This window comes from Falco punctatus, assembly GCF_963210335.1.
Source record: "Falco punctatus genome assembly, chromosome: 12".
Lineage (NCBI taxonomy): Eukaryota > Metazoa > Chordata > Aves > Falconiformes > Falconidae > Falco > Falco punctatus.
Genome location: NC_137592.1, coordinates 11724010 through 11749691, shown reverse-complemented (window position 1 = coordinate 11749691; position 25682 = coordinate 11724010). Strand labels below are relative to the sequence as shown.

The 25682-nt window shown below is 37.6% G+C and overlaps 1 protein-coding gene across 2 annotated transcripts in view; it reads right to left on the bottom strand.

Moving 5' to 3' along the window:
* CRIM1 (cysteine rich transmembrane BMP regulator 1) overlaps positions 1-25682 on the bottom strand; it is a 186595-nt gene that overhangs the window by 7807 nt on the left and 153106 nt on the right. For both annotated transcript variants that reach the window (XM_080408924.1, XM_080408923.1), the window contains 5 exons: positions 20008-20164; positions 14365-14486; positions 10935-11144; positions 5640-5855; positions 3742-3963 (listed from right to left, as the gene is read on the bottom strand). In XM_080408924.1, coding sequence (XP_080265050.1) covers positions 3742-3963; positions 5640-5855; positions 10935-11144; positions 14365-14486; positions 20008-20164 — 927 coding nt within the window. The remainder of the gene's footprint in view (positions 1-3741; positions 3964-5639; positions 5856-10934; positions 11145-14364; positions 14487-20007; positions 20165-25682) is intronic.

Genomic DNA, 25682 nt, shown 5'->3' with positions numbered 1-25682 from the left:
CCTAAGCATTCGATACAACATTTTTTCTTATGCTGCATCCTATGCAAGCCTTTTAGATGGTCTGCAGTATACTGTCTACTTCACTGGGAAGACAGTCATGAATTGCTTACTCTAGGATGTTTTCTGCTGCTATAGCACCTTATAGATAATTAAAATAAAACTACGCAGCAGAACCTCCAAAAGCCAACCAGTACCTCATTTTCATCTTAGCTTCTTGCTGCCTTTTTTATTTAAGAGGCAAAAATTATTATGATGAAACTTGCTGATGACATGAATTTGCAGATTAAGCATGTACATGAAGTAAAGGAATGAAATCGCAAAGTAACCTTCTTAAGCTGTCAGAGAAATACTGGTTTAACATTCACACAGATCACATATGTAAACATGTAAATATTAGAATTACCTCCCAAATATAAATAAAAACAAAAGTATTAAATAATTTGGCCATGCGTACAGCTTTTAATTAGTGACAACATAACAGACCAACATCATCCAGAATAAGAAGGTTAGCAGTCAGCAGACCAGTGCAACAGATCTGGACAGAGTAAATTCAAACACAAGAGCAGGTCAGCAAGAAGTACTACTGTGAAAATACCAATGGAATTATCTGAAAAGCACAAATGTTCCACAGGTCCTTGGTATAGGTAACCCATGGCTTCCCCGGCTGTAAGCATGGGTCCCAACCTCTCCAAGTAGAAGATTTTGTAAGTGAGTATGGGGTGGAAATTGGAAAGAAAGAATGGGAGGAAAAAGTGGCTGCAAGCTGCAGAAAGCACAGTAGGTTCTTCCATTGATGATGTGCATGTTGGCACATAGAGCCAGTGAAGCCCTGTGTTGGTCAGAAAGTAGATATGGCTGGGGAGAGGGTGAGGCACACAGCCTCAGCGGTCCTCTTATGCATCCCTAAAGCTGAGCACCCCCTGTGCACTCGGGGCTGATTTGCCCCCGAAGTGCTACCTTGCCCCGCTCAGGACAGCTTCTTCAACTCAGCAGCTGGTTTGGCTGGAAAAGTCCTTTAACTTGCTCAGGCTTTTGCAAGTTTTTAGAGAACACATCACTATTTAATAACAGTAAATGTTTTTTGGAAGAATGAACAACGGTAAAATCATAATAGCAGTGTTGCACCTTTGAACCTCAAGAAGAAAATTTTAAGTGCTAGGGAAATATTGCCCTGTGCGTGCCTCCCATTTTGGTGTCCATCTCTATGCAAGCAGAAGCGCAGGATGAAGATCACAGCATCACAGAATCACTTAGGTTGGAACAGACCCTTAAGATCACCAAGTCCACAACACCACAACACCACCAAGTGCTTAAGGACGGTGGAAACAAGAGAGACTTGCAGTAAGAAACCCACCCACAAAAAAGAAGACTGCGTGCAGCTCTATCAGTCTTCTCTCCAGTTTCCTCTAGCTGCACCAGTAAATCAGTCTCATCTGGTAAACAAACAGTTGTTTGCTTTCTCTCCCTCTGTTTTCCACAGAAGACTAATCTTGTCTCTAATCAAATAGATATCCCTTTATCCTCTCTAAAGTAGAAGGTTATCTTTCCAAATTAATCTTTCTTTCCACAAGAAAGAAGAATGTTGAACACACAGGACTGAATTTGAGGATTCAGACAAACAACAAAGCATCCTGTAAAATTTAGAATTTGAAACTACACTAACTTGTTAGGCATGAACCAGATCTGGATCTAGAAAGAAGCAGAACACAGTGCTAAAACCCTGGTGAATGTTTGGAATACCAATAAATGAAGAAGGCCTGTTTCCACAGAGTTTGCCTACTACACATTTTACCAACAATGACATGAAAGGAGCAAGGACCAATCTGTACAAAGATGTGCTTCACAGCTCTCAATAAATGAAGAGTAAACCCGTAAGAACCAGGAAGACAAAAATTAAGAGCATCATCTTACTCCTCTTATAAGCAAGAGTACTTTGTAAAAAAAAATTTAAAAAGTTGTTTCCATGAATTTCAGTTATTTAGATACAAAACATTTTTACAGTATCATCATTGAAAGTCTTTGTATCTGAAGCACTAATTAAAATCTAGCTTCTGTATTTCATATAGCTTAGCTGCTACTAAAAAAACCAAACCATGCTTTTAGAGCTCATACAGTTAAGTACTTGCAATATTGTACAAGATTCAAAGTAAATTAATTAAAGCTGTATCTACATGTTGTGTGTATGTATTTGCAAACCTGACATGCAATGTGTAGGCACTAAGTTCTAGAGGTTTTACTGTTGTAGTTGTTGGCACTAGTCCTTGTGGTGTACCCCTTACTCTACCCCAAAAAGAATTCTCCAGTACAGTACTAAGGCTCATGTTCTGACTCTACAGGTCTGATTGTCGACATTTGCATACACTGTGGGTTTTTTTAAGGTTAAAATGTATTCTGGGTTGAAATTATCTTTATGGTTGGCAAAGTCAATCACTGGAAGAAAAGCCTGCAGAAAGACAGTTGTCGAAGAAACTTTAAATCTTCCCCAGTTTGTAGACAAACCATGATCAGAAAGTAATAATAGGATAACATGGTATTTTCCCCGCAAAGCGTCCTCATCAGGAATCCAAATAGGGTTCCAAGCATAAATGAAATTTTGATAATTTCCAGCTTTTCCAGGCATTTGTTTGATGGAATTCCTTTCATATCCTATAAAACTGTATCAGCTATTATTAAAGATTTTTTTATCTTTAATCTGAATTAAAGATTTCAAGAGCTATATCAATGGAACGTACCTGAACGACTTCACAACCTTTCTGGCACCTGTCTGATGAAGAACTGTTTTGTTTATAGATGGGCAAGTTGATTCACATGTTCAATTAACACTAAAGCCTGTCAATTTTATTATATTCCTTTTTACTGAATTTTTTTCTACTGTATCTCCCCCTACTACATTTGGAACTGAAGGTTATAATAAGCTCTGAATGCTTACCAACAATACTACTAAGACTTGATTTCAGTAAGTGCATTATAAAGTTCTTGTCTATCAGCTTCCATTCTACAGCCTTTGTACTTACTGTGAACTCACAAAAAAGTAATCTGTGAATAAATGCTCCTATTCAAAATACAATGAAAAAGTGATCAGTAATCTCAAATTCTGCAACTTTAAAAATGCCTGGCAATTTTCACTATCTACAGCATCCACCATTCACTTCAACTCCAAATTCAAAGCTAGTGCACGACCCTTAATTCTTTATGTATTTTTAGTATTTTTAAAAAATTGTTTTTTTTTAAAAAAAATGTTTTCCCTAATTTTTTCTCAAATATATTATTTCGCCTCTTCTATAACTATCTTCAGTGAACTTCCTGGGTTTTTTTCCTGTATTCTAATTCGGATGCTTTATTAACACTTCTCCCTTCAGTGAAATTTCATAATGCAATGGTAATTAACGTTTTCCTCATATCATCACATAGATCTTGACATAACATATGTGTTACCTAGTAGATCTTTTAAATAAAACAGTTTTTGTGTAATGTTTTCACCTAGTAAGTTACATAACCATTTTCAGGATGATGTCTTTTCAAGCTTGTAGACAAATTACATTTATATCTTTGTGCACTTCTACCTAAAAATGACAAATCACGATCCTCAAAGCTCCCAGGCAGATTTCACTCTCCAGTTCAACTGAAGGCACAAACTGCATCTCCCCAAAACAGGGAGAACATTTTTCAATTTGGAAATAAAACTTTTTTTTTATTCCCAAGAAGGGAACAGCAATTTATCAACTATTTTTATTTGCTCACCAATACAGTAAGGACAACACTGTCCCTTTCTCAGCACTGGTCTCTCACAGGATACTGGTGGGCAAGACTCAGAGTAGCATCTAATCACACCGTCCATGCAAATGCAGCTAGTGCAGACATTGGGCTTCCAGGACTCAGCTGTCAGAAAAATATCTCCTTCATCATTTTTGCAATAACTGGGCATGCTCTCATTGCTTGATGAAGAGGGCTGAAGAGGCTCATCTGTAAATATAAACAGATTAAGTTATTTAACTTACAGTAGGACACTTCTCTCATATTTCCTTACAGAAGGTTCACTCTTGAAGAACACAACAGAATTGTAACAATTTGGCTCACTACTTCGGAAGAACTAGGACAGAGCATTATGCCTCTTCAGTACTTCATGTGATAAGGATCTCATGATGTGCTCAAGAACAAAGTTTATGTAGACCTTTACTGAGTTTACTTAAAGAAAAAAAAAAAGGAAAGAAAAAAGAACAGCAAAGTGAAAAACAATCGCCATCAGAAGCAGCTGAATTTAAAACTTAAATCTAAAACTTGAATCCCAGCTTCTGCAACGTCAGTTCAAATCCCTGAATGATGCAAAGTGAAAAGCTATTATGCTGCTGTCAACCTTTGCTAGCGGACTTACACAAGCTAATTATAAACTGTTGAGAAACAAATGGAACTTGATTGGGCTTCAGCTTGATGCCGATGGGCCTGCTTTAATTCTCATGCCCACATATGGAGGAGACATATTTCTGCAATGAAGCTGTATCTTAATAAATATTATAGATCAAGAAATATATGACTGTATGTGCAGAGAACATGTAAGAAAAGAAGAAGAAAAAAAAATTGAAAGGATTCATAAGGGCACTCAGGGCAGGTTCTCAATATAACTGCATAAGTTATGAGACCAAGCTCCTTATATAGCCAGTGAGAAAAGATCAGCTCCTTCAAACAGCGTTTTGAAGTTAAGCAAATGTTTGCTGTTATTAATAACGAGAAAAATGGAAGCCAGGAGAACTAGCTTTTTCACTGAAAATATTTTCTCAGAAAAAAAAACCAAAACCAAAACAAATCAAAACCCCAACAAACACCCTGTAGAATAAATGGCAAAACCTAACTTTTTTTCTCCTAAAGTAAAATTTTTTAGATTTTGTTTTTAATGAAGACAAGTATTTTCACAGCAAGTTTATATACAGTTCACAGGTTTGGACTACATTTCCAGTACAATAAACTCCCCCCATTTGCTATGTAAAATAGGAATTCACATGCACTTATAATTGCATCTCTTTCCTCAGGGGAAAGAAAATTCTGTTACTCTTCCTGACACTGTGAGGCAGTCTAGGAAAAATCTGGCACACCTGCTGGGCTGGAATGCTTTGATATTACTCAGTTGCCTTCAAGTCACTCTCAGATCATACCAGGTGAAGGTAAAAGCAAACAGAAGTATTTCTGAGACCAAATCCCAAATAGACAAGATAGTAACAACATGGTTCATAAAAAACAAGGCATGTAGAAAGGAAAACAAACAAGTCTGTATATGCCTAGCACTTTGATTACTTTCAATACTTTCAAAGTTTCTCTGATCCTGCATGCTTCCATAAATGAGCCAGTGCATATTTCATAAATCTTCCAACTAAGGATTCTGATTCTCATGCAACCCCTACATTAGATTGTCTTAAAAGATGTTCAAATGCCAGGGCCACAACCCCCTTTACATGTAAGATAATCTCTTGCACACGGTCCAGTTTTGCAGTTGAAATAGAGGACTGCAGGCTCTCACTCCAAACCGCTGAAGAACAAAGGCACCACCACAACCAGCTGTGCTCATAGCAAAACATTCAATATTCACATCTTACGTTCTCAGATCAAGAAAGGACTGTGATGAAAGGACTCTGGTTGTCAGTATATACCTGGGCACTGTGGACAGCAGGAGTCCTGTGTGCGGGTGGGGTTTTGACAAAGAAGAGGTGGACAGACTTCGGTCTCACACAGGACACGTCCACTGTGGCACGTACATTGCGTGCAAGAATCAATATTCCATGTCTCTCCTTCTACAAAGTATTCCCCACCAGGAGCATGACAGATTGATGGACTGGTGAGCTCTGGCTTCTGCACAATGATTTCATCTGGGAAAAACAGAATTAGAAGACAGGCAAAATCAACTGTGACTCTAATGATTAACAAATGTACCCAAGATTAGTAATGTCTGTTATTCTTGACAATACTAGGAGTAACAAAACCAGCTACAAATATATTCTTAATGAAGCTCTTTCAATTTTATGTCACTTTTGACTTTGTCACCTGCATCTCATGGAAGAAGGGAAAAATATAAACAAGAAACAATTTGAGAATCAAGTCTTGAAGCATTCCTTGCATTTCAGAAAAAAATCAAACCAACCAGCGACGCAGGAATTCGAAGAGACACCTGTCATTTTCTGAAAAACTGTACTCATTGGACAGTTTCTTAACTGCTAAATATAAGCGTAAGTGCAATTCCTGGAAGGATGGATAGGTATGCTTTTCACATGGGATTTAGAAAGTCCAGACTCAACTGTCTGTCTTAAAGTTTCCTGAGTGATACATGTCTGTAGCATTTGGTGCCAGATTAAACACAGAACCCCCTACCCAAACTCCTAGAAACAGGAAGCACTTAACACTGGTGGAAATGCTTCAGTGCTTCGTTCCATTAAAAAAATAATTAAATAATTAAAAAAAAAATAAAGAAATCTGCAGTCTTTGAAATAAAAACTGGACCTAAGGAGATGCTAGGGTGTGTAGACTCATATTTCCAGTGACTGTATCTCAACAAATGAACCTTAATTCCTTTCTGAAAAATTAATTACATTACCTCTACAGCCCTGGCTAAAAGATCCACCAGCCTCTAACCTGGCAGTTTAGAGCACAGATTTGACCTTCTTCAAGTTAAGAAAGGAACTGAAGCTGTTTCCCTGTTCAGCATGAGTGTCCTCCAGCCACAGGGGTATTGAAAAAATGGGGGAACTCTTTTTACCTCTTGGTGTTTTAAAAGAAAAAAGAAACCTCTCCTGCACTTTGGAAGTGTTCAAGCACTTACAATCAAGAAAAGGTTATGGCACGAACTGCATCCTCACAGCCTGCTTAAAATGCATCAGCAGCCCACTCCCACATAAGGGGCACTGAGGGCAATACTAGTTGCCTGCTTAACATGCAGTTGCTTTGGATCTGGAGTGAGTCCACCAGCTTTTCCCATGCACAATAGGAACCGAGATGCCTCACACAGCATGTTTTATTGAGCTGCAGAAGCCATGAATTTGAAAGCTACATGCTGCAACATGAAGCTTCAGGCTTCTAAGTGATGTTGTCCTTCAGCCTGAATTCAACCCAGGTAACACTGGACAACTAAGGGGCCTACCCAGAACTGAGCTGCCTCAGGTTCCCTGTGCTGTGAACGGAGGGGAAGAGAAAGTGGCTTCCAGGTAACAACACTACATCTCTAAACCACTTTCTGAAGGTCCCTCTCTTCTACTCAATTATAAAGATGCTTAATGTGAAAATCATCCTAATGCAAATATCTTGTTAAGGACAGTAAAGTTAAATGGACAGCTGCATCTCTTCTAGTCATTTAGGCAGGCCAAGGCTCACAAAGTGCACGTGCTTCGCCCCACATCGGTAGCACTGCTGTACCTGCCTGGAGAACGGCGTTTCTGCCCTGTGCTCCACAGCATTGCCGTGCAGAAGACACACCGCTCAATTACTTGTTTTCATTTCTGGAGAATGATCAGTAGAACTCAAGGATCCCGACTCTGGCCGATCATACTCTATTCACAAAGTACTCGCACATTTCTTTTTCCAGGGAATTATTTTATCTTTCATTTATTTACTTATGCTATGCTTTTCCTATTGCTTACATTTATGAACTATGTATGTGATTCAGCAGCCAGCAGCATTTACCTGATGTGAGATAGCTGGTCTGCTGCCTTGTCACTGTTTGGCTTTTATTTCAGCTGGAACAATATGTTACATTTTATAGCATAGCATCCTAACATGGCAAAAGCAACACTAATTCTTATCTGGAAATTTTCTGAGTCATCTCCTTCACATTTAGTTCTCTGCAGTCACAGGCCTGTTTTACTACAGCTCATACACTGTTCATAATCAGGAAAGTGTAACCACATAGTACTGCTGTACATACAGTATCGCCTACTGCTCCCTTTGCAGCATGGATACTGATGTATCACTGCAACTCAATTGCTACAATGGTACAACTACTGTATTTCTGAAGGAGCAACTAGCCAAACAAATACACGCTTTCTGGACAGCGTGGCTCTGCAAAACACTAGCAGTTAATGGCTTTCTAAATCCTACAAGAAACCTGGAGCTTTTCAAAAGCATTGCGACAGCCCACTTAAATCTCTTAATATACAGAAACACAGTTAAAATGAACGTTGCAGCAGTCAAGGTATACCTTGCTCTGTTGAAAACTAACTAAACATGGACTTGAACATAACCACTTTTTGTTCAGTCGGAAAAATTACCTCTTGAGAGCTGCCACTTCCCTCTTGATCAGTTAAAGTGCAATTCAAAACTCAGTACATCAGGATTGCTAATCATTTCAATATCCCTATGCCAGACACATTCGAGTGATATGTTCACAGTCTCACAATTCCAAGCAGCATTCCTGCCTACTGAAAGCCTCGATATTTATTTAACATCAGCAGGGAATCAATACATTGCAAAATAAAATCAGAAGTACATTTCTAACAAATATAAAGCCTCAGTGGGGAAAGAAAACCACACTGGGACTAACTTGGCCATATTAATTCAAGCACTTAGATATGCAATCACTTAAATATGCTGTGTCTGCCCTTGCATTGTAAGAGTTTACACCAAGTATGGCTTTGCTAACACAGAAGCTAAGGTGACCAGTACTCGAAAGCAGGAAAGACGTCAGAGAAACCTACGCAGACATTATACCTCAAGGGAATGGGCACTACTGGGTAAGCAATTGCTCTTTTATACAAGAGACCAACATTGCTGGTGCTCAGAATCAGACACTGATCTCATCCACAATAAATGTATAGCGTAGGAAGATAATCTCATACTGATGTTTCTTCCATGAACATTAGGCTTATGAATGGATTTACCCAAACTCATTCTCTGTACACAATGTAACTAACCACTGGTGCTTCTGAAAGACCAAAATTAACATTACGCTTATTTGAATGCTCTGAGGTGCTCTGTATGTGTTAGGTAAATCACTGTGCACAAGTATGCTGATAATAGAGTGAAATCAGGAATAAGTCTTGGAGACCTAACAACAGAATTGCTGGAACCAGAACAACCAACCTACATTTTTTATTTCGAATCTTGAATGAGTATGTAATGCCAGACTGACACACTAACCTGTCCCCATCCATATGAAGTATACCGTCCCCTACAATAATACACAAATTATTGTGAAAGGTGAGTGACTGCTGCGGGTACTCCAACAGCAACTTCGGTGCAGCCCTGAATTCCAGCTAGTGCAAGTGGAAAATAACATCCCTGTCTAGTAACATGACTTTAGGAATACGATATTCTGTATTTATTACTTGCTGTTTGGCTGCTCCTCCTAGAACAATATTTGCCATTGAATCTTTTTGTTGTTTTGTTTTCTCCCCCTGCTCGAGGTTTCATAGGGCAGAGAACTGGATTATTTAAAACAGACTGGACGTGCTTGTGTGTGGGGAGCTGGAGGAAAGAAAGACAGTATCTGATGGGATGCATACAGACCAACATGGCACACTGCTGTGGCAAAAAAATGTGCTCTAAGCTGATAAAACACTAAGGTTCCCTTTAAACATGATCTCTAAATTCCCTGTCAGACTAGCCAGAAACTCAGTAACAGAAGAGAAGATAGTGAGCGAGGGATTGTTCCCCTAGTGTGGGTAACCGATGGGATTATCCTCCTTAGTGTTTCCATCTCAGCTAAAAAATTCATTAATGGTTTTCATTACTAAGATGCTAAGCACTAAGAGCCTGGCCTCAGTGAGCACTGCTAAATTACTTAGTATTTAAAATAGCTTTGGCTCCTTGAAAGCCAGTGCCAAAAGCAACACCACAGCTGGCCATGGAACCACAGGAACCACAGCCCCAGCCTTGAGGCTAAGGGGAGGAGACTGGTGCAGGCTGAAAAAGGCTGGAAGGGAGGCAGACCTTTTGGAGTCTCCCACCTTTTTGGGAACTATGTTTTTCCAGTTATCACAAGGTGAACTAGATTGGAGATCACCATTTGTCTAAGGAATCTAAAGAGATTAGTTACCTTAGGTGCTAGGGACGATACACTCTTCTCTGTCACTTTTAGAAACAGGCTCTGGCTGCTTATTTTGCCCCCAGGATTTCCCGTTCCTTACAAAGAATTTGAAACAGTTCGTAATTGCTTATACCCTGCCAGTGCTGTCTTACCATTTTGCTATTTATAGTAGTATCATGAGCCTGGTTGTTCCTACTGGTAACATGACTTCCAATAAAGTCACAGACAATATCACTGTATTACAAAAGAATCTGTTTAGCAGAAAAAATATTGTAGGAATCATTCTGAAGACAGAGGGCATGAATCTTACACTCTACTCACACTCTTTAACATCTTTCATAGATGTTTTTCACATTAACACTTATTAAAAATGTACTGAAATGCAGCATTAATTGTACATCACCTTCCCACTGAAAGTATTGAAATAATCTTCTACTGCTGGTTGCACAGGAGCCTTCCCTCAGAACAGAGAATCACGATGTTCAATTACTTAAGAAGTCTGTTCAAATATGTACTCCTCTGAGGGCTTGTGAAACATACATCAGGAGATGAATTTTAATAAAACTCCAAATTAAAAAAAAGAAAATGCAATGGCTTATTATAATACTTGCTATTATAGGTAACAAAATTGTATATGAGTATGAATTTTCTATCATAGCTAATATAGACCAGAAAGTTTTTCTACTTTAAAGATTTCAATGTGTCAGAGATTAACATGTAAGCACCCACAACATGCACGTGCTTTAAATAGTTAAATTCCCATTTTTCACATCTGAAATCTCAATGAAAGACACTCATCATGTTATATTTGGGCATAGAAACCTTCATGTATACCTATTGCTGAATGATGCATGAGATTATCTTCATGTAATAGGAAACAGAACACATGTAAAATGAAACCTGATTACAAAGCATAGAGAAACAAGCACGGTACCTGGACATGATGGGCAACACTGCCCTGGATGTATGGTGGGGTTGCCACAATTAGGAACAGGGCAGGTGATCAGGGCACACATTTCCCGTCCATTGTGACAGTAACATTCCCTGCAGCCATCGTGCCAGCTCTCCTCGTTCTCATGTCGGCGCCCATCCATTGACAGGCAAGAGCCTGTTTTAACGGGAGGCATAAGAGAAGCAGTTGCCTCTGCACAAAATCAAAGGAAAATGAAGTTTCCTGGTAAGAGTATGTTGCTTAGGAAAAAACGACACCAACTTCATGCCTGGATTGCATTTATTTTTAAAGCACATTTAAGACCAAGTGAATAATAATTCTATCATTTACACTTAGAAATAAAGTGACAACACACATGAAACAGTTAAAAGGTATACTGGAGGGGATGGCAGGATGTACTAGAATCTATTTCCCTGGAAAATACTTTCACTTCTTTCTGCATACCTATACTGTTTTTTAATCATACAGAAATGCAATACCCACTAAGTAATTTAAGAAAAAAAAGAAATGCAATGGAGGGAAACAGAACGAAGCACAAAGCATATTTAAAATGAAACCATTAAATTTTACAGTGTATTAGATTATCTATAATGTGCGTATCTGATAGCAAGTAGAATATAAAAGCATTTACAAGAGCTAAGGATGGTCTTTTATCATGAATGACGAAAAATTACAAGCAAGTTCTAACAGGGTCATACTAGATACTGGAAATATTTCATAAAACACTCACCTACAAGAAATTATTTGTTTACATTACTATGGTAAATGAGATGTCTGGAAGGTAAGTGCTTTGACAATTTTATCCCTCATTCCTAGCTTTTACTGAGATGAGACTACAGCATTGGACCGCTGCATTACTTGCACTCAGCCAGAACACACAAGCAGTTGGTCTAAGGAGGATAAAGTCTCATTTCTGTCTTAAGGGGTATTTAAGTGCTGCAGGAATCAGCCTCGATACATTCTTTCTTAATCAGCAGAGTAAAGTCAGAGCCCAGCACTCCCTCACCCACATCATTATGATAGTGAAGGATTTAGGATCAGTTTGTCAGTGAACTGACTTGTTTTCAGTGGTATGTCAACCATGTTCTGCTGACACATCTGTAAATAAGGCTATTTCTATTAAGTCGCTTATTTCATTTTCCTTTTAAAAAAGGATGTATGAAAAGTAGTCATGTTTATATGTAATTTTAGTAAGGGTGGGTTTTTTTGGTTTTGTTTGTTTGTTGCTAATGTTGTGGGTCAGCACTTCTTCAGCTGTGGCAGATCTATTAAAGGTAGGCAGATGGTATAAAGTTTGATGCATGTTATCAGAATGAGAACCCAATATACAGAAATTACATTAGTATATCCTTTTGTGAATTAAAAAGCCATGGCATAAGGATAAAATAGTTCTTAAAACAAACTTCATCCCATTGCACAAACAGAAATACTATGAAAAAACCTGACATTCAGTTACTGCATTTTTGTATTTTACTATCAGAGTAAATATTAATTCCTATTTGAATTAGTATCACTGAAATACTGTCCTAGTTTAAAATGATTGACACACAAGTGTCTTAGATGGTCATACCCTTCCCCTTCCTTAATAAATAAAGTATCTGATGCAATCGATCTTTTTTTCCCTTGAAATATTCTAAAATAGCTTCCAAAACTTTGAGAAACAAGCCAAGCATATAGTAAACTATTCAAAATTAACTTCACAACCCAAAATTGTTTTCACTTTTCATTTTTTAATTAAAATTAGTATAAAAGGTAATACTTCAGAAACCAAGGGCCCAAATACAAAATGGGAATAACTGGATAACTAGAGGTATGAAAAGATCTGGGATTACAGTAGCTCACAAGTAAAAATGAGTCAGTAATGTGATATCACTGCAGGGAAGGCAAGTTCAATATAAGATACAAGTACAGGACCACTGTAAATTTAAATGCAGTGCTACTATCTCTACTAGTTTGAAGTTTTTGCTACTGCTGAAGTACAATATGCAGTTTCTGAAGTGTAATGGGAGACTAAAATAACTGGGCTTATTTGACCTAGGAAAAAATCTCAAAAAATGTTTGGGGAGCTCCAGTTGCAACCTCTTAGATATTGCAAAAATTCAAAAGGGAATGATGCTTAGCTGTTCCCTACGTCTGCTGAGTTAGGACAAGAAGTAAATGGTGCAATTTATAGAAAGGGAGACACAAATATTAGAAAAATTCTTTTAAAATGTCACATATTGGTAAACACTGGAAAACATTATTTTAGAGGTTTTGTTTTGTTTCGTTTTGAGAGTGGAGATTCTTAACAAATTAAATCTTAGACAAACATCTGTCAAGGATTATCCAGATACACTCTATTTTATGTGAGGGCAGAGAAATGGACTCTTCCAGAAAACTACCCCAGCCCTGTCCTTCTGATTTCTATGATTGCAAATTGGCCTCCAACTAGAGGACAGTGACTTCAGGAACTCATACACCTTCTTCCAGTCTCATGTTCCCATAGCTTGTCTTATCTTCTAATGTATTATCATTTCTTAATATGCATCGGAATAGCTGCTAAAAAAGTTAAGACTGGAGTCATTACACAAAACAGTGGGAAAATACTCAAACTTCTTTGCCTATAGCTAGAAATCAAACCACACAAGTAAGAATCAAAGAAAATAAGCATGAAAGAGCAGTTAAGATCAGAGAAAGCCTGAGGACAAACGAAGTTATTAAATGCAACACACGGAGGTGAGCAATGAAGGAAGTCTGATACCCAGACTAATACAAAACACAAACTGAAAATATCTTAAAAGAGAGACATGTTGAAAGCAGCACAAAACTAAAGCAGACAACCAATGAACATCATATTTCAGTCTCTACCTCGAATTTGGTGGTTTCAAGTTTGGGATATGGCACGTGTGAAATCTTTAGCTTAAGAATACCCAGTGCTTTCTCCTGGGTAAGCGCTTTCTCTGCTCATTGTTTCTCAAGACCGCCTGAAAACTGTCCAAGAAACAGCACTCTAATTTTACGTGGTGTACAGGGCATCTATCAAATCCAAAAAATTGAGTTTGTAAAGAAAAGATGATGGCGAAAAAATTAAGATGAACAATGCTACTGAAAAAAAATACCCAACCTAGCTTACTTCTAGTAGTTACTTACTAAAAGCCTGATCTAATTTTTATTAATGATAACAAACTGATTTTTCTGATTTTGTAATGGGAGATGGAAGCAGAGCTGAGGCCTTCTGTTGATGCCCAGATGAACACAGATAATAACACCTGCAAAATAATACACTCCTTTGGGCAAAGCTGAACCGACTCCCCCACCAGTTACTGTATTTCAATTCCTATGTATTCTGTGCAGTATTCCTTTTCTTTTGCTCTAGATTCCAACTGCTTTGAAAACTAGTTGTAATTAGAGGTGGTAATGCACTCGCACATACCTCTGCACTTGCAGATAACACAGCCGTGATTGTTCTGCTGGAAGCCCATCGGACAGATTTTACCACAAGGCAGGTCTGGGCACTTCTTACACCGACAGATTTCACAGCCATGCTTGTTCTTCCTAGATAACCAAAATATAATTTGTAAAAGGTCAGCAGGTTACTTTTACATGTCGTATCTTTAAAGCAAAAGCATCCCCTAAAGAAGTAACTGATCAAGTAAAGAAAATTATCATTAACTGTCACCCTGATGTTCAGCAGGTCTGTGGGGCGTACAGGTCTCCACCCCTGGCATGTGCTCCCTCCTCCACATGACTGGCAAAATCTCTGCATTTGGCACTTTCAAGCCATAGCACATAATATAGACATATGTGCTTGTGATTACTACTGATGAAAAATCCTTTTTTCAAGAGAAAATGTAGAAAGAAAAACTTCTAAAACTGTGAAGAAGTTGGAGGGGTAGGTAGGAATCAGTTAAAATGACTGCGCTTTTATAAGACAAAATTATTGCTAACTTTTTTCCTCCAACAACAAGTACAGTAGATTCCCTCTCTTGTGTATTAAAACTACAGATGCTTCCCGAAAAAGTAAGCAGACACAAAGCTTACCTGAAAACTAGCACATGGAATGCCAGTAACCCATATAAAAAAAGGTAGAAGCCTCACAGCAACAAATTTTGAAACACAGACAACCAGAGAACTTTTCAGCAGAGTACAGAGAAGCAAGAACACAAATGCTTCCCAAGCTTCCAAGTGAATCTAGGCAGGAGTCTAGAGCACCACCTGAAAGCATCTCTTCAGATTCTGAGATTCCTATACTGAATATGTTTGTCTTTTTTTCAGGAATACAGATAATGTTTTAAACTTTAGGCACAGCTGTACTATTTCTTGTCATATACAGATAAGAGTAATTTTCTGTGTCTTTCAAATGAAGAAGTTCAAGACACTGAGGGGAAAAAAAACCCAATAAATGATTTTCACAAGTCTGCTGACAAAAATAGTGCTCCAATGAGGTAACTCATTAAAATAGGGAAACATTTATTGGGAAACTTGACAGATCCCTCATTGAATAATACAGTATTAAATGCACACACAACCCTCCCAGCCCCAAACAAAAGACAAAATGTGGGAAGTTAAAGAAGAACACCTAGAGGCATAGAGAAGAAATAAAGTATGTAAATCTCTAGGAAGCCTGACTTCAAAATCTAGAAAAAATTAACTTTTAATTAAAAGGCTGAGGAAAACACATCGTCATACAGTAGGACGGAGAATGGAAGACATTCTCTCCCCTATCCATCTGTTTTTTCCTCCTAAACCTCTGCAAACACAGCGCTTTTCATAAGAAAAGAAATGCTTCTTTCCATTAATGTGTAGAGTCTTCAAACAGTGAAACCTATTGAGCAGTTTGTTTCAGACAATTCTGAAAAGTCCTTGGTTTCTTTAAAGGTGCACAAACTCAGATTTTCCAGTTACTAAGCTCTAACAGTTATTTTTTAAAAAAGCAACACCCCCCCCCCCCCCCCCATGCTGATTACTCCTTAACTTTTCACTCTCTAATATACTTTTAATGCTTGCTCCTTTAGTGTCCTATTTGTAACCAAAGTTTTACATTAAAAGAGAGATTTGTCTTTCATTACATCCCACACTTTTGATGGTCATAAAAGGCTTGGAAGTCACATAAGGCTTGCTATTTTAGAAAAGAAACTGGCATGGTAGCAGTAAAGAACCAAACAAATGTACTGTACAACTGCAAATCTAAATAATTTTGGCAGCAAAGTAAGACTTTATGGGAAATGATCTTAAAGTAGTTCTTACCACAATTTTAGCTCTTCATACTATGAACTGTTACACACATAGTTATATTTAAATGTTATTAATTTAATTCAGACAATTATTCCTGTATGTTATAGACAGTGACAAGATTAGGGTGCTCATTTCCAATGCTTAGTAGTTTTGTTGGTTTTTATAATCGTCTTAAGACTTACTAAACACTCAGCATTCAAAAACAGCAGCCAAGCATTGCGTATAATTAGATTACATACTACATTTTAAACCAGAATTTACATCGAAGATAATTTTCCATTTAGCTCAAAAAAGAAGTTTGAAGTTCAGTTTTTTTCAGATGTAAAAAAATGGAAGGGAAAGATCATCCCAAAGACAGGGTTCCTGAAACACTAGCACCAGCTTGAAATCAGCTTATTTTTCAAACATCTTTATCTTACTCCCAGCTACCACACTATGCCCATTAATATTTGCTGTCATTTATAAAATGCTTTTGCTATATAGTTCACACAGATTTTCTAATACAACTGTTTTATGTACACTTTAGTTCAAAAAAAAAAGGAGAGAGAGAAGAGTGCATTTCAGCTTCTCTAACTGCAGAAAACACATACAGAAATCTGCAGTTTTCCTCTGTAGGTCAATACACTAAATAAGTCATGCATACAGGCTAGAAATTACTACTCTTTCTAACAAACACTGTAATTCTGTGAGAAGCTGCACATTATCTTTTTTATAATGCTTTCTATTTGAAGACAAGTCATGTGGTTCAGTGCTAGCCCATGGAGCAGTCCTGACCTGAGCGATGTTTTCACCAACCTCCCAGTGCCACTCCGGATGGGGTACGGCATGGTGGGGCAGGCAGCGTGCCTTGGACTGGGGAGTGCCTGGGCAAGTCACTATATGGTCCCCATCCGATACGCTGGGAATCAATGTCTGATCAAGGTGTCATTTTTATCATGTCTAGGACTTTAAATCAATAACTGCAAATTGCAAGATTCAATATTTACACTTTTAAACTTTAACTTGTTCACCATTTTTCTTCTTTTTCACTAAATTCCAGATACTTTCCATTTTAGAAGATCTGAGTTTCCATTTTGAAGGGTATTACTCTGTAATTTTAGTCTCCCTCGGGTGTACAAAGACCAGTAAATCTAGGAAATGAAGCCTGTCTTATTATCTTCTTCAACATCATAAACCTTACTATTTTTCTAAATTTTTTCAACTCCTATGTGACAGTATCACACAATTTCTCAGACACTGGCTGCTTCCTTCACGAGTTTAGAAAATCGCTGGGATTTGTGCCTCAAATTTGTATCCTTTAACAGATTACCCTTGACACATGATCGACACTGAAAAATACTTGCACCTACAACTAAGCATCTCTGTGTTTAAAGTGCTCTTGCCGCTCATGAACAATACTCATTGGCCTTTTCCTATCCTTCTCAGAAACTGAGACATGAGTTCTTTATTACAGAAAAGCATTCCAGCAAAATGAATGATTTGATCGATTTCTTTATATAAAGCTAGGCCCATCTATCTTTTTTCTCTTCAGTCCTCTTTGATTTTCATTCAGAAGACTGAACCATTTCTGGGTTGACAGACAGCATCAATGCAAGCTTCAGGTATGTCCACATTGAAGGTGATGGCACGGACACCTTTAGATTTCCCCATACAGTCAGCTAGATTACTACTGACACATACCAAAGATTTATGAACAATAATCACCTAAAGTGCTTAGGCACCAGTCTTAGCAGGATGATTCTCATAGATCAAACAAACTACAGGACTCTGTAGGTCAAGAGGACTGCACTCAAACACAGAAAATCAATTTATTAAGGTGCAAAGTATATTAGGCTCCATTCTTGGGTTCTTCTCTTTCTCATTTTTAGAGATTTCTCCTTTAAGGACTTTCACAATAACGCAGGCACATCTCACATGAAGTGCAACAAGAGAAGGCCAATAGAATTATTTCAGATTTTTTTGGTAGTGTTGTTCAAAAAGGTATTCTTGATGATTTATACTGTTGTGTCAGAGTATAACTTAATATCACAGGTCAAATTCACTGCAACCTGAGGGTCATCTTCCAATTACACGTAAAGCTCTTCCTCATCTTTGCTCACAACTTTCTTTAGAAGACCAGTTAAGTCACAGTTCATGAGACACACACACCATGGAAGTCAGACTCATCGAACCACGTAACAAATTTCTGAATGAATCAAAGCTTATTAATTCAGTTCACATGGAACAGCCTATGTCACTGCAAAATGAACAATACTAAAAAGCAGCATAAACGACAACAGTAAAGAGAAACCTTTACTTAAGGAAAGAAAGTAAAAATCAGAAGTTGCAGAGTAAAAATATATGTAAGAAGTAGTAAGGGGTTCATCTTTACTGAAAGCTAAGGAAGAAAAGAGGACCAAAGAAAATACTATTGTTTTTAGCAGTTATACATGGTCTGGTCATGAATGAGGTAGACTTAAATCAAGAACATTACTGCCAGTCACACACACACAGTTCAGCACCATGCACAACGCACAACTTGTATGGGCAATAAGTGGGAGTTCAGCTAGCATATTCATGTAAGTAGAATATGACTTTATGGCTAAAAATAGCATGAAGAATAAAGGAAGGTGTACAGCTGGTACCCTCCTTTTTTTTCTTTTTCTTCATTTTTCCTTGTGTTTTTACTTTGGAAGCACAACCAGAGAGAATATAAATTGGTCACTGGCACCATCTATGAGCAGAGCTGACTAATCTGTGAGAATGTCACTATGTTACAGCTTGATTTGTATTTTTCTAAAATCTATGAATCTTCTGATCATTTGGGATCTACCATACTTTGATTTCTCCATAGTTAATTAAACCCACATATTAAGAAAAGGACTACTTTTCTTATATTTTATATAAGATATATATAACTATATATACTTTTCTAATACTACCCTAAGATTACTGTTATAAAAACCTGCAGCATTTATTAACAAGTGTGAAACAGAACTCTAAAGTGAACCAGAAATTAAAGGAGTGTTAGTATCAAACATTGAGTTGCAACATTAGTAAACTTCATTACAAATCCTAAAAAAACAAATTACATATGAGCATTATCTGAAGATCAGCTGTCATGAGGTAGAAATTAAACTGTTATGAAAAGCAGGCAATAACATGGAATAGACCTACCAAAAAATAATATGTATTGGTGATATATATATATATAAGCCACCAGAATAATTATGAAGACATTTCTATATGACAAAACATCTGCCCAGTTTTCACCAGCTGTTCCATAAATGAATAAATACTGCAAATCTTTCCTTTTATGGAGAAAGGAGTCGAGCCAACAGCACAGGTTTTTAAGAATTACAAAAACTTAGATAAGAGACAGTACTGTTCTTCACAAATCCTGTAAAGTAACTATCAGAAATGTCTAAAACTAGTCTGCTGTCATATCAACATTGAAAAACACCTTGAAATACTAGAAAATAATTTGAACAAAATAAACGGGCTATAAAATAAAAGGGTATCACAGCAGAACAGGCAAACAGAATTTCAAAAAGCCACATGCAAGAGACATGACTTGTAAGCAGCTTTTTCATCTTGTTTGTCAAATGTTCTCAAAAAAAATTTAAGCACTCCTTTGCTTTTATAATCTGCCGCTGTTTTCTTAGTTGCTGTTTCTTAATCTGTTAATCAAAATCCATTTTGAAGAATACTTCAATCTCACATCAAGAACTGACATTTCTATTTTCCTACACTTCCCTCTGCTTTGCCACAAAGTAAACCCAAGTACGCATGCCTGGATTTTGCATATTTTCAGTATGTACAGGGATAGTATTAAATACGCTTTCAGAATAAGAATACGTACAAGTATCCAAAGGGACAGTACTTGTCACATTCAATGGGTTTGCACTTCTTAGGCCGTGGTCGGCACTGACAGATCTCACAGTTGTGGACATCAGTCTGGAAGCCGAAGGAACAGTCCAAAGAACAGCCCGAAATGAGGCCGGTGCACAGCTCCTCCCCTGCAAAGGAGACATGCAGGTTATCACATCGTGACAACTGTTTATACCAAACAAACACATCTTTAGGAGACTAAATCTGTTCCCTTTTACAATACTGGTAAGCCTTACCTTCGGACTGTCCTAATTTTAAAATAATCAACAGAATTCTCCAGTAGTGACCGAAGCTGCATGAGCAGACACTACAGGTTGTTTTCTGTTTCAGTCAAGACCCTGGGGAGTACTACCTGATACCCTAAACTAACATGATTTTATGAACAGATGCACAGCCAAAGGAGTTCAACATCTGTGACTCTGTTAGCCTTTTAGAGAACAGTTAAAATAATGTGTACTTTCAACCCATTATATGGATTTAATAATTTTCTGTTGAATATACAGCACCTTTATTTCTCTACTTATTTAAAATAGAACTGAAAGGTTAGGATATATTCACAACTTTCATTCTTTATGCTCTTTGCTGTCAACTCTTTGGTGATTAAGCAGGTAATTTTAAAAAATATGACCTGTAATACCCAAATATATGATCTAAGCTTAGAGATGCTAGACTAAAAGACCTGTCTTTTGAAGTCCTTGAAGTCCACTACCATTTTTTTATCAGCATCTTGTGGCACGAAGGGGATGCTGAGTCCCTGGCATCTCAGTTTCTCCAGTACAGAGATAAATAACGGTCATTACATTCCCTCTCATTGGAATTTACTATTTCGAGAATGACCAGTTTCTTTTTGTTCTTCTTGAAAGAAGGTGCCACAAAGACCACTCTTAACATACTCTGGGATACAAAATTCATTTATCAGTTGCAGAGGTGAGAGGACACAGAAAATTATGATTTCTGTTACTCTAGGGATACAAAACATGGGGGGGGCACACACACGACACAAATGGCCTTTATTATAATAGCCAAAATAAGATCAAAATAGGAAAAGGGAAATAGAATTGGGACTCTTCAACGGAAGAATGTAATGGGTGATATCCAAAGGGCCGACTTACAGAGTGATAATTAAAGGATGGCTGATCCCCAGTTGAAACATTCACACCACTACAAAGTACTGGTTATACTGAGGGCAGCTGAAGAGCGCTCCTCCAGATGTGCTCCTCATCTGAGCTCTGAAGATCACTTTCCTTTAGGTGTATGAACATTTAGGCACAGGGTTTTTCCAAAGATCAGCACACTCTCTGTTCCTTACACTACTTCTGTGGGTCTGAAATTAAGTTAATCTTCACGTCTCTAACCAGGTAATGTATTGAAGGCAGACCACAGAAGGATTCTTTGCTTCACTGAAATGCTTTCTCTTCTGCCTCTTCTTGTGATGTTGCATTTAAGACTGCAATGTATAGACTTAACCAGATTGGCTAAGCTAAGCGTTCCCGTATCTATTCTACCAGGTTCATGCTCATTTGGTGAAGAAGGCACGTTTCTTAGTACCTCAGAGTGAAACTGAAGCCTCAGAGAAAACTGGCCAATTCGCCACCTACTTCTGTGGTGGAATTTGGGCATACAAGTGCAATACAACATCAAAGCCTTATTATCCCAAACAGCAGTTCTCATTTTCAGTGGGATGAAGATCATCAGGTTTGTTTCTCCCACCTTGCCACTTTTATGTAAATTTGGTGTCTGAAGCCAAAAGGGTGCAAGTTCTTTTGTCATTCAGTATACAGAAAAAGAAATGCCAGACCCTTCCACATCCTCTAGAGGTTCTCTGTCAGCAGAGTACCAATGCCACAAGATTTAAGCATTTACTCGCAGTCAGATCTAACCTTTGCACAGCAATGGTAACCCGTATCTCAGGTTATTCTTTACTCAGAGAGAAACACACATACAAAGATCTTCATGCAGTCTTACAAGTTCTTGAAAGGTTCAGGTTGATCTATGAAGAGTACTCTATCTTTTTAAAACATAGCCACTAATGCCGAACATTATAATGCAGACGAAATCCTGATAGTCTTCTCTGGTAAACAGTGATGTAGGTGTAACACAAAGACTTTCCTTAAAGCAAGTTAAAATAATGAGAATTTGTCTTTAATTTATGAGCTTTTACACTAGGATGTTTGTAGACAATTATTCCCTGGCAGCAATATAGTGATAATAAAATTAACTAAAACTTCCATTATGCATGTCTTCATACAGTAGTCATAATTTTTAAAGTTAGACTTAAACTTTATAAGGAATGTATGGAAAAGTACACCTACGCTGGAATATCTCCAAAAAGAATTAAATTCAGTTGTGACCTTTGATAGGATGCAAGTTATGGTATCTCCTGCAGGTGCTCAGAACTGATGAGTGAATAATTACAGAATCGCACAGGTTGGATCGATCTGAACCATTCATTTCCTGAAGCATACTTTGTCACAGAGATGAAGTATTTAGGTGGCTGACCATAAACATCAGGCTCGTGAAAGCCAGGTCAAGAAACAAGAGGGTACAAATGCAAAGGCATGGGAGAAACAAATACACATCTTGAAACAGTGAAAGGAAGAGGTCGAAATAAAATAAAAAAATCTACAAAAATAGAAAAAAGAAGAACATATTTTTAGTTGGCATGTATCTTTATCTTATCTATCTCCAGATCATGTGCTAAGGAGAGCTATCAAAATGCAACACCCAGCTTTGAGCATGAAGCTAAAGAAGAGGGCAAAATAATGATTCCTTACAATCCACAGCCAAATATGGTTTTGTTTTCAGTCTTCTCTTCTGCTTTGATTCAGTTAGAGAAACTGCTTTTCAGTGATGCAAAACTATTTTTTTATGTATAAAGTTAATATACTTTATTAAAAGAGTCAAGGTGTCTAAAAGTGCTATACAAGCTGGAAGTCAGCGCGTCATCCCAAGTAGCTTATGATGTTAAATATACTTAAAACTCAAATAGCCAGCTGATACACGAACCAGAAGATCCAGTCTCAAGGCAGTATCTTCCTTGCTTAATCCTTTGCATAGCAAGTTATCCTCAAAAGAATTTTTGCTTTCTAAATAGCCAAGGAAGAAAAATTCAGAGCCTTGGGATGGATAGCTGACTAACCACTGTTGCCTCTCAGGAACGGACACCAAAGACCATACAAAATATCACCAAAATTCTAGTGATGTCAAATGTACAGGGAAGGTTTGCTGAAGTCAATACAGCTCACTGTTCACACCTGAACTAGAGTTATATCACTGCTATAAGAGAAAATCAGAATAATCTCCACAGACTTCTGCTGACAAGTCTTTCTAATAAAAGCTAAAAATCATGCCTACAGAGAAGATGGTTGTTACTAAAACTAACATGTTGTTGTACTTAAATTTCTGATAGTACGACATTACCAGTTGTGGAAATAGATTTTGAATAGTTGTTAAAAAAAAATTCTCTATGATTAATTCCAGTCCGCTTTCTGACTTTACCTCTAACCATCTAAATTTCTCCTACTGAAACATTATTAAAACCATGACAGAGGTGGTCTCAAACTGAAGTACCATCTGGTACATACACAGTTCACGTCTCTCTGCTGAGGCCTGCTGAAAACCCTAGTCCAGCATTTTAAACCCAGTATTTTTTTCAGAAAACAGAGTGAACCATCAGTTTTACAAAGCACAGTGTAGCTCTCAGAGAGAGAAAAGGGAAAAAGTTGCAAGCCTAAAGATTCAAATGTGACTCAAATACAGTGTATGCAATTTTCATCCTGACAATATTTCTATAGCCTTAGCTATAACTTTAACTTCATCATTAATAAAATGATCACAAATTAATTATGAAAGGATAACTAAAAGCAGATTTTCTGCTAAGGTTTTGCATTTCAAGTGACAAATGCTAAAGAATAAAGAGAATTAGTTCATGATAGTCAACTGCAATGAACTGATGAAATGTTAGGAGGTTAGTTGTTTGAGGGCTTTTTCCACCTCTGCTTAGATAAATTTCACAAGGAACCCGAATCCCAAATAACAGAATGTATTTGCAGGAAAGAGATCCAGCCCTAACTGGGCTAATAACTGCTTCAAAAGTATATCAGGAGTAATCTGAGAGTATAGGAAACATTTTAAAAGCTAATGGAGAAGGAAAACTACCTTTCAGAGTTTGAGCAAGCTGCATCACGCACCTGCACGTCACTGCACCTCTAACAAAATAGGATCAAGCTTCTGATTACATAGTATGAGCCCCCTTTTCTTCTCTAACTGATTAGTTGTAATGACATCACCTAGGGAGCTAAACTAACTGTTAGGTAGGAGGTATAACTCTAAACCAGGAAAAAAATAATAAGAAACCAGTTAAAAGGAGGATGTCTCTCATTGTGCTGCTTAGGGAAATACCTGGCTGGAGAGTAGTTTTCTGTGTAAGAAGTAGAAATATGTTCATTAGGTTTTCTTATGAAACATCAAATGAGGTAACATCAACACAGAAAACAATTGCTCCCCCCCACAAGGTAACAGGAGGGATTAGGGGGACAAAATAATAATAGTGGGGTGATATTCAATATTGAAAACATATACATTTGCGTGCTGCCCATAGGGAATAAAACATGAATTTCTGCTACAAGCTGAGAGTTCAGGCGCAGGTTGATAGTTGATCTCAGAATGATACTGATGTAACATGACTTTGGAAAAGGAGGAATGTGTTTCTGAATGTCGCAGGCCAATAGAACTGTATTATTACCACAAATAATTCGCTTTTTCGTGTGAGGACAGACATTAGTTGAAATACCATGTAAAATTCTGGAAGGATTTCAACAGCAGAAGGCTAGGACAATAATCATGGAAAGGCAAGAGTTTGTCCTCAACCAATGACATTATTAACATACACTCCTGCTAGGAACACAGTCACTTGAGGACAAACATACACTAAACACTCATTGCAGTGACTCCAGCCCACACAAGACCATGCAGTTTTCTTTTCCAAGCGCAACCTTGACTGCAAAAGCAGCAACAAAGTCAGTTACTAACAGGTCCATATTTCTAGTTGCTCTCTTCACTAGACCTCACTACACTGGCAAAAGCTATTACTTATAGACTTTGACCCCTCTGAGAACTGTAGTTCTAGCAAATACTTCATTCTGTGGTTTGCAACAGTTTAACACATTGCTGACTGCGATATGGGAACTTCAAATGATTGGATTCATTTGGATCAATGTAGTAAGATGCTGTTGGAAAAAAAAACCAACAAACAAGTAGAAAGGGAAAGAATAGTTGAAGCTGAATTGGTCTTCCAAAAAACATTTGTGAATTATTAACAAACAAACAAACATTTGCACCAAGGTTTTTAAGCCTGGTCACCATTGCCTATAAATTCCTTTTAAATATAGTGATTTCTTTCTCCCCTTTTCTTCGCCCACTCACAAACAGCTACATAGACACAGACTATAATAAAATAAACACTAGAGTTGCAGAAGAGCATGATACTGTTTAAGGGGAATCTGTCTGGGATATGGGGGATGAAGAAGAAAGTCTTGTCTTAAGAAGAGATGATTACCAAGATACGGTGAGGCTCCACACAGCACACTGCACACAAACTCTGTGGTGTTACACCAAGTATCTTATACTCGACACTAACATTGACCC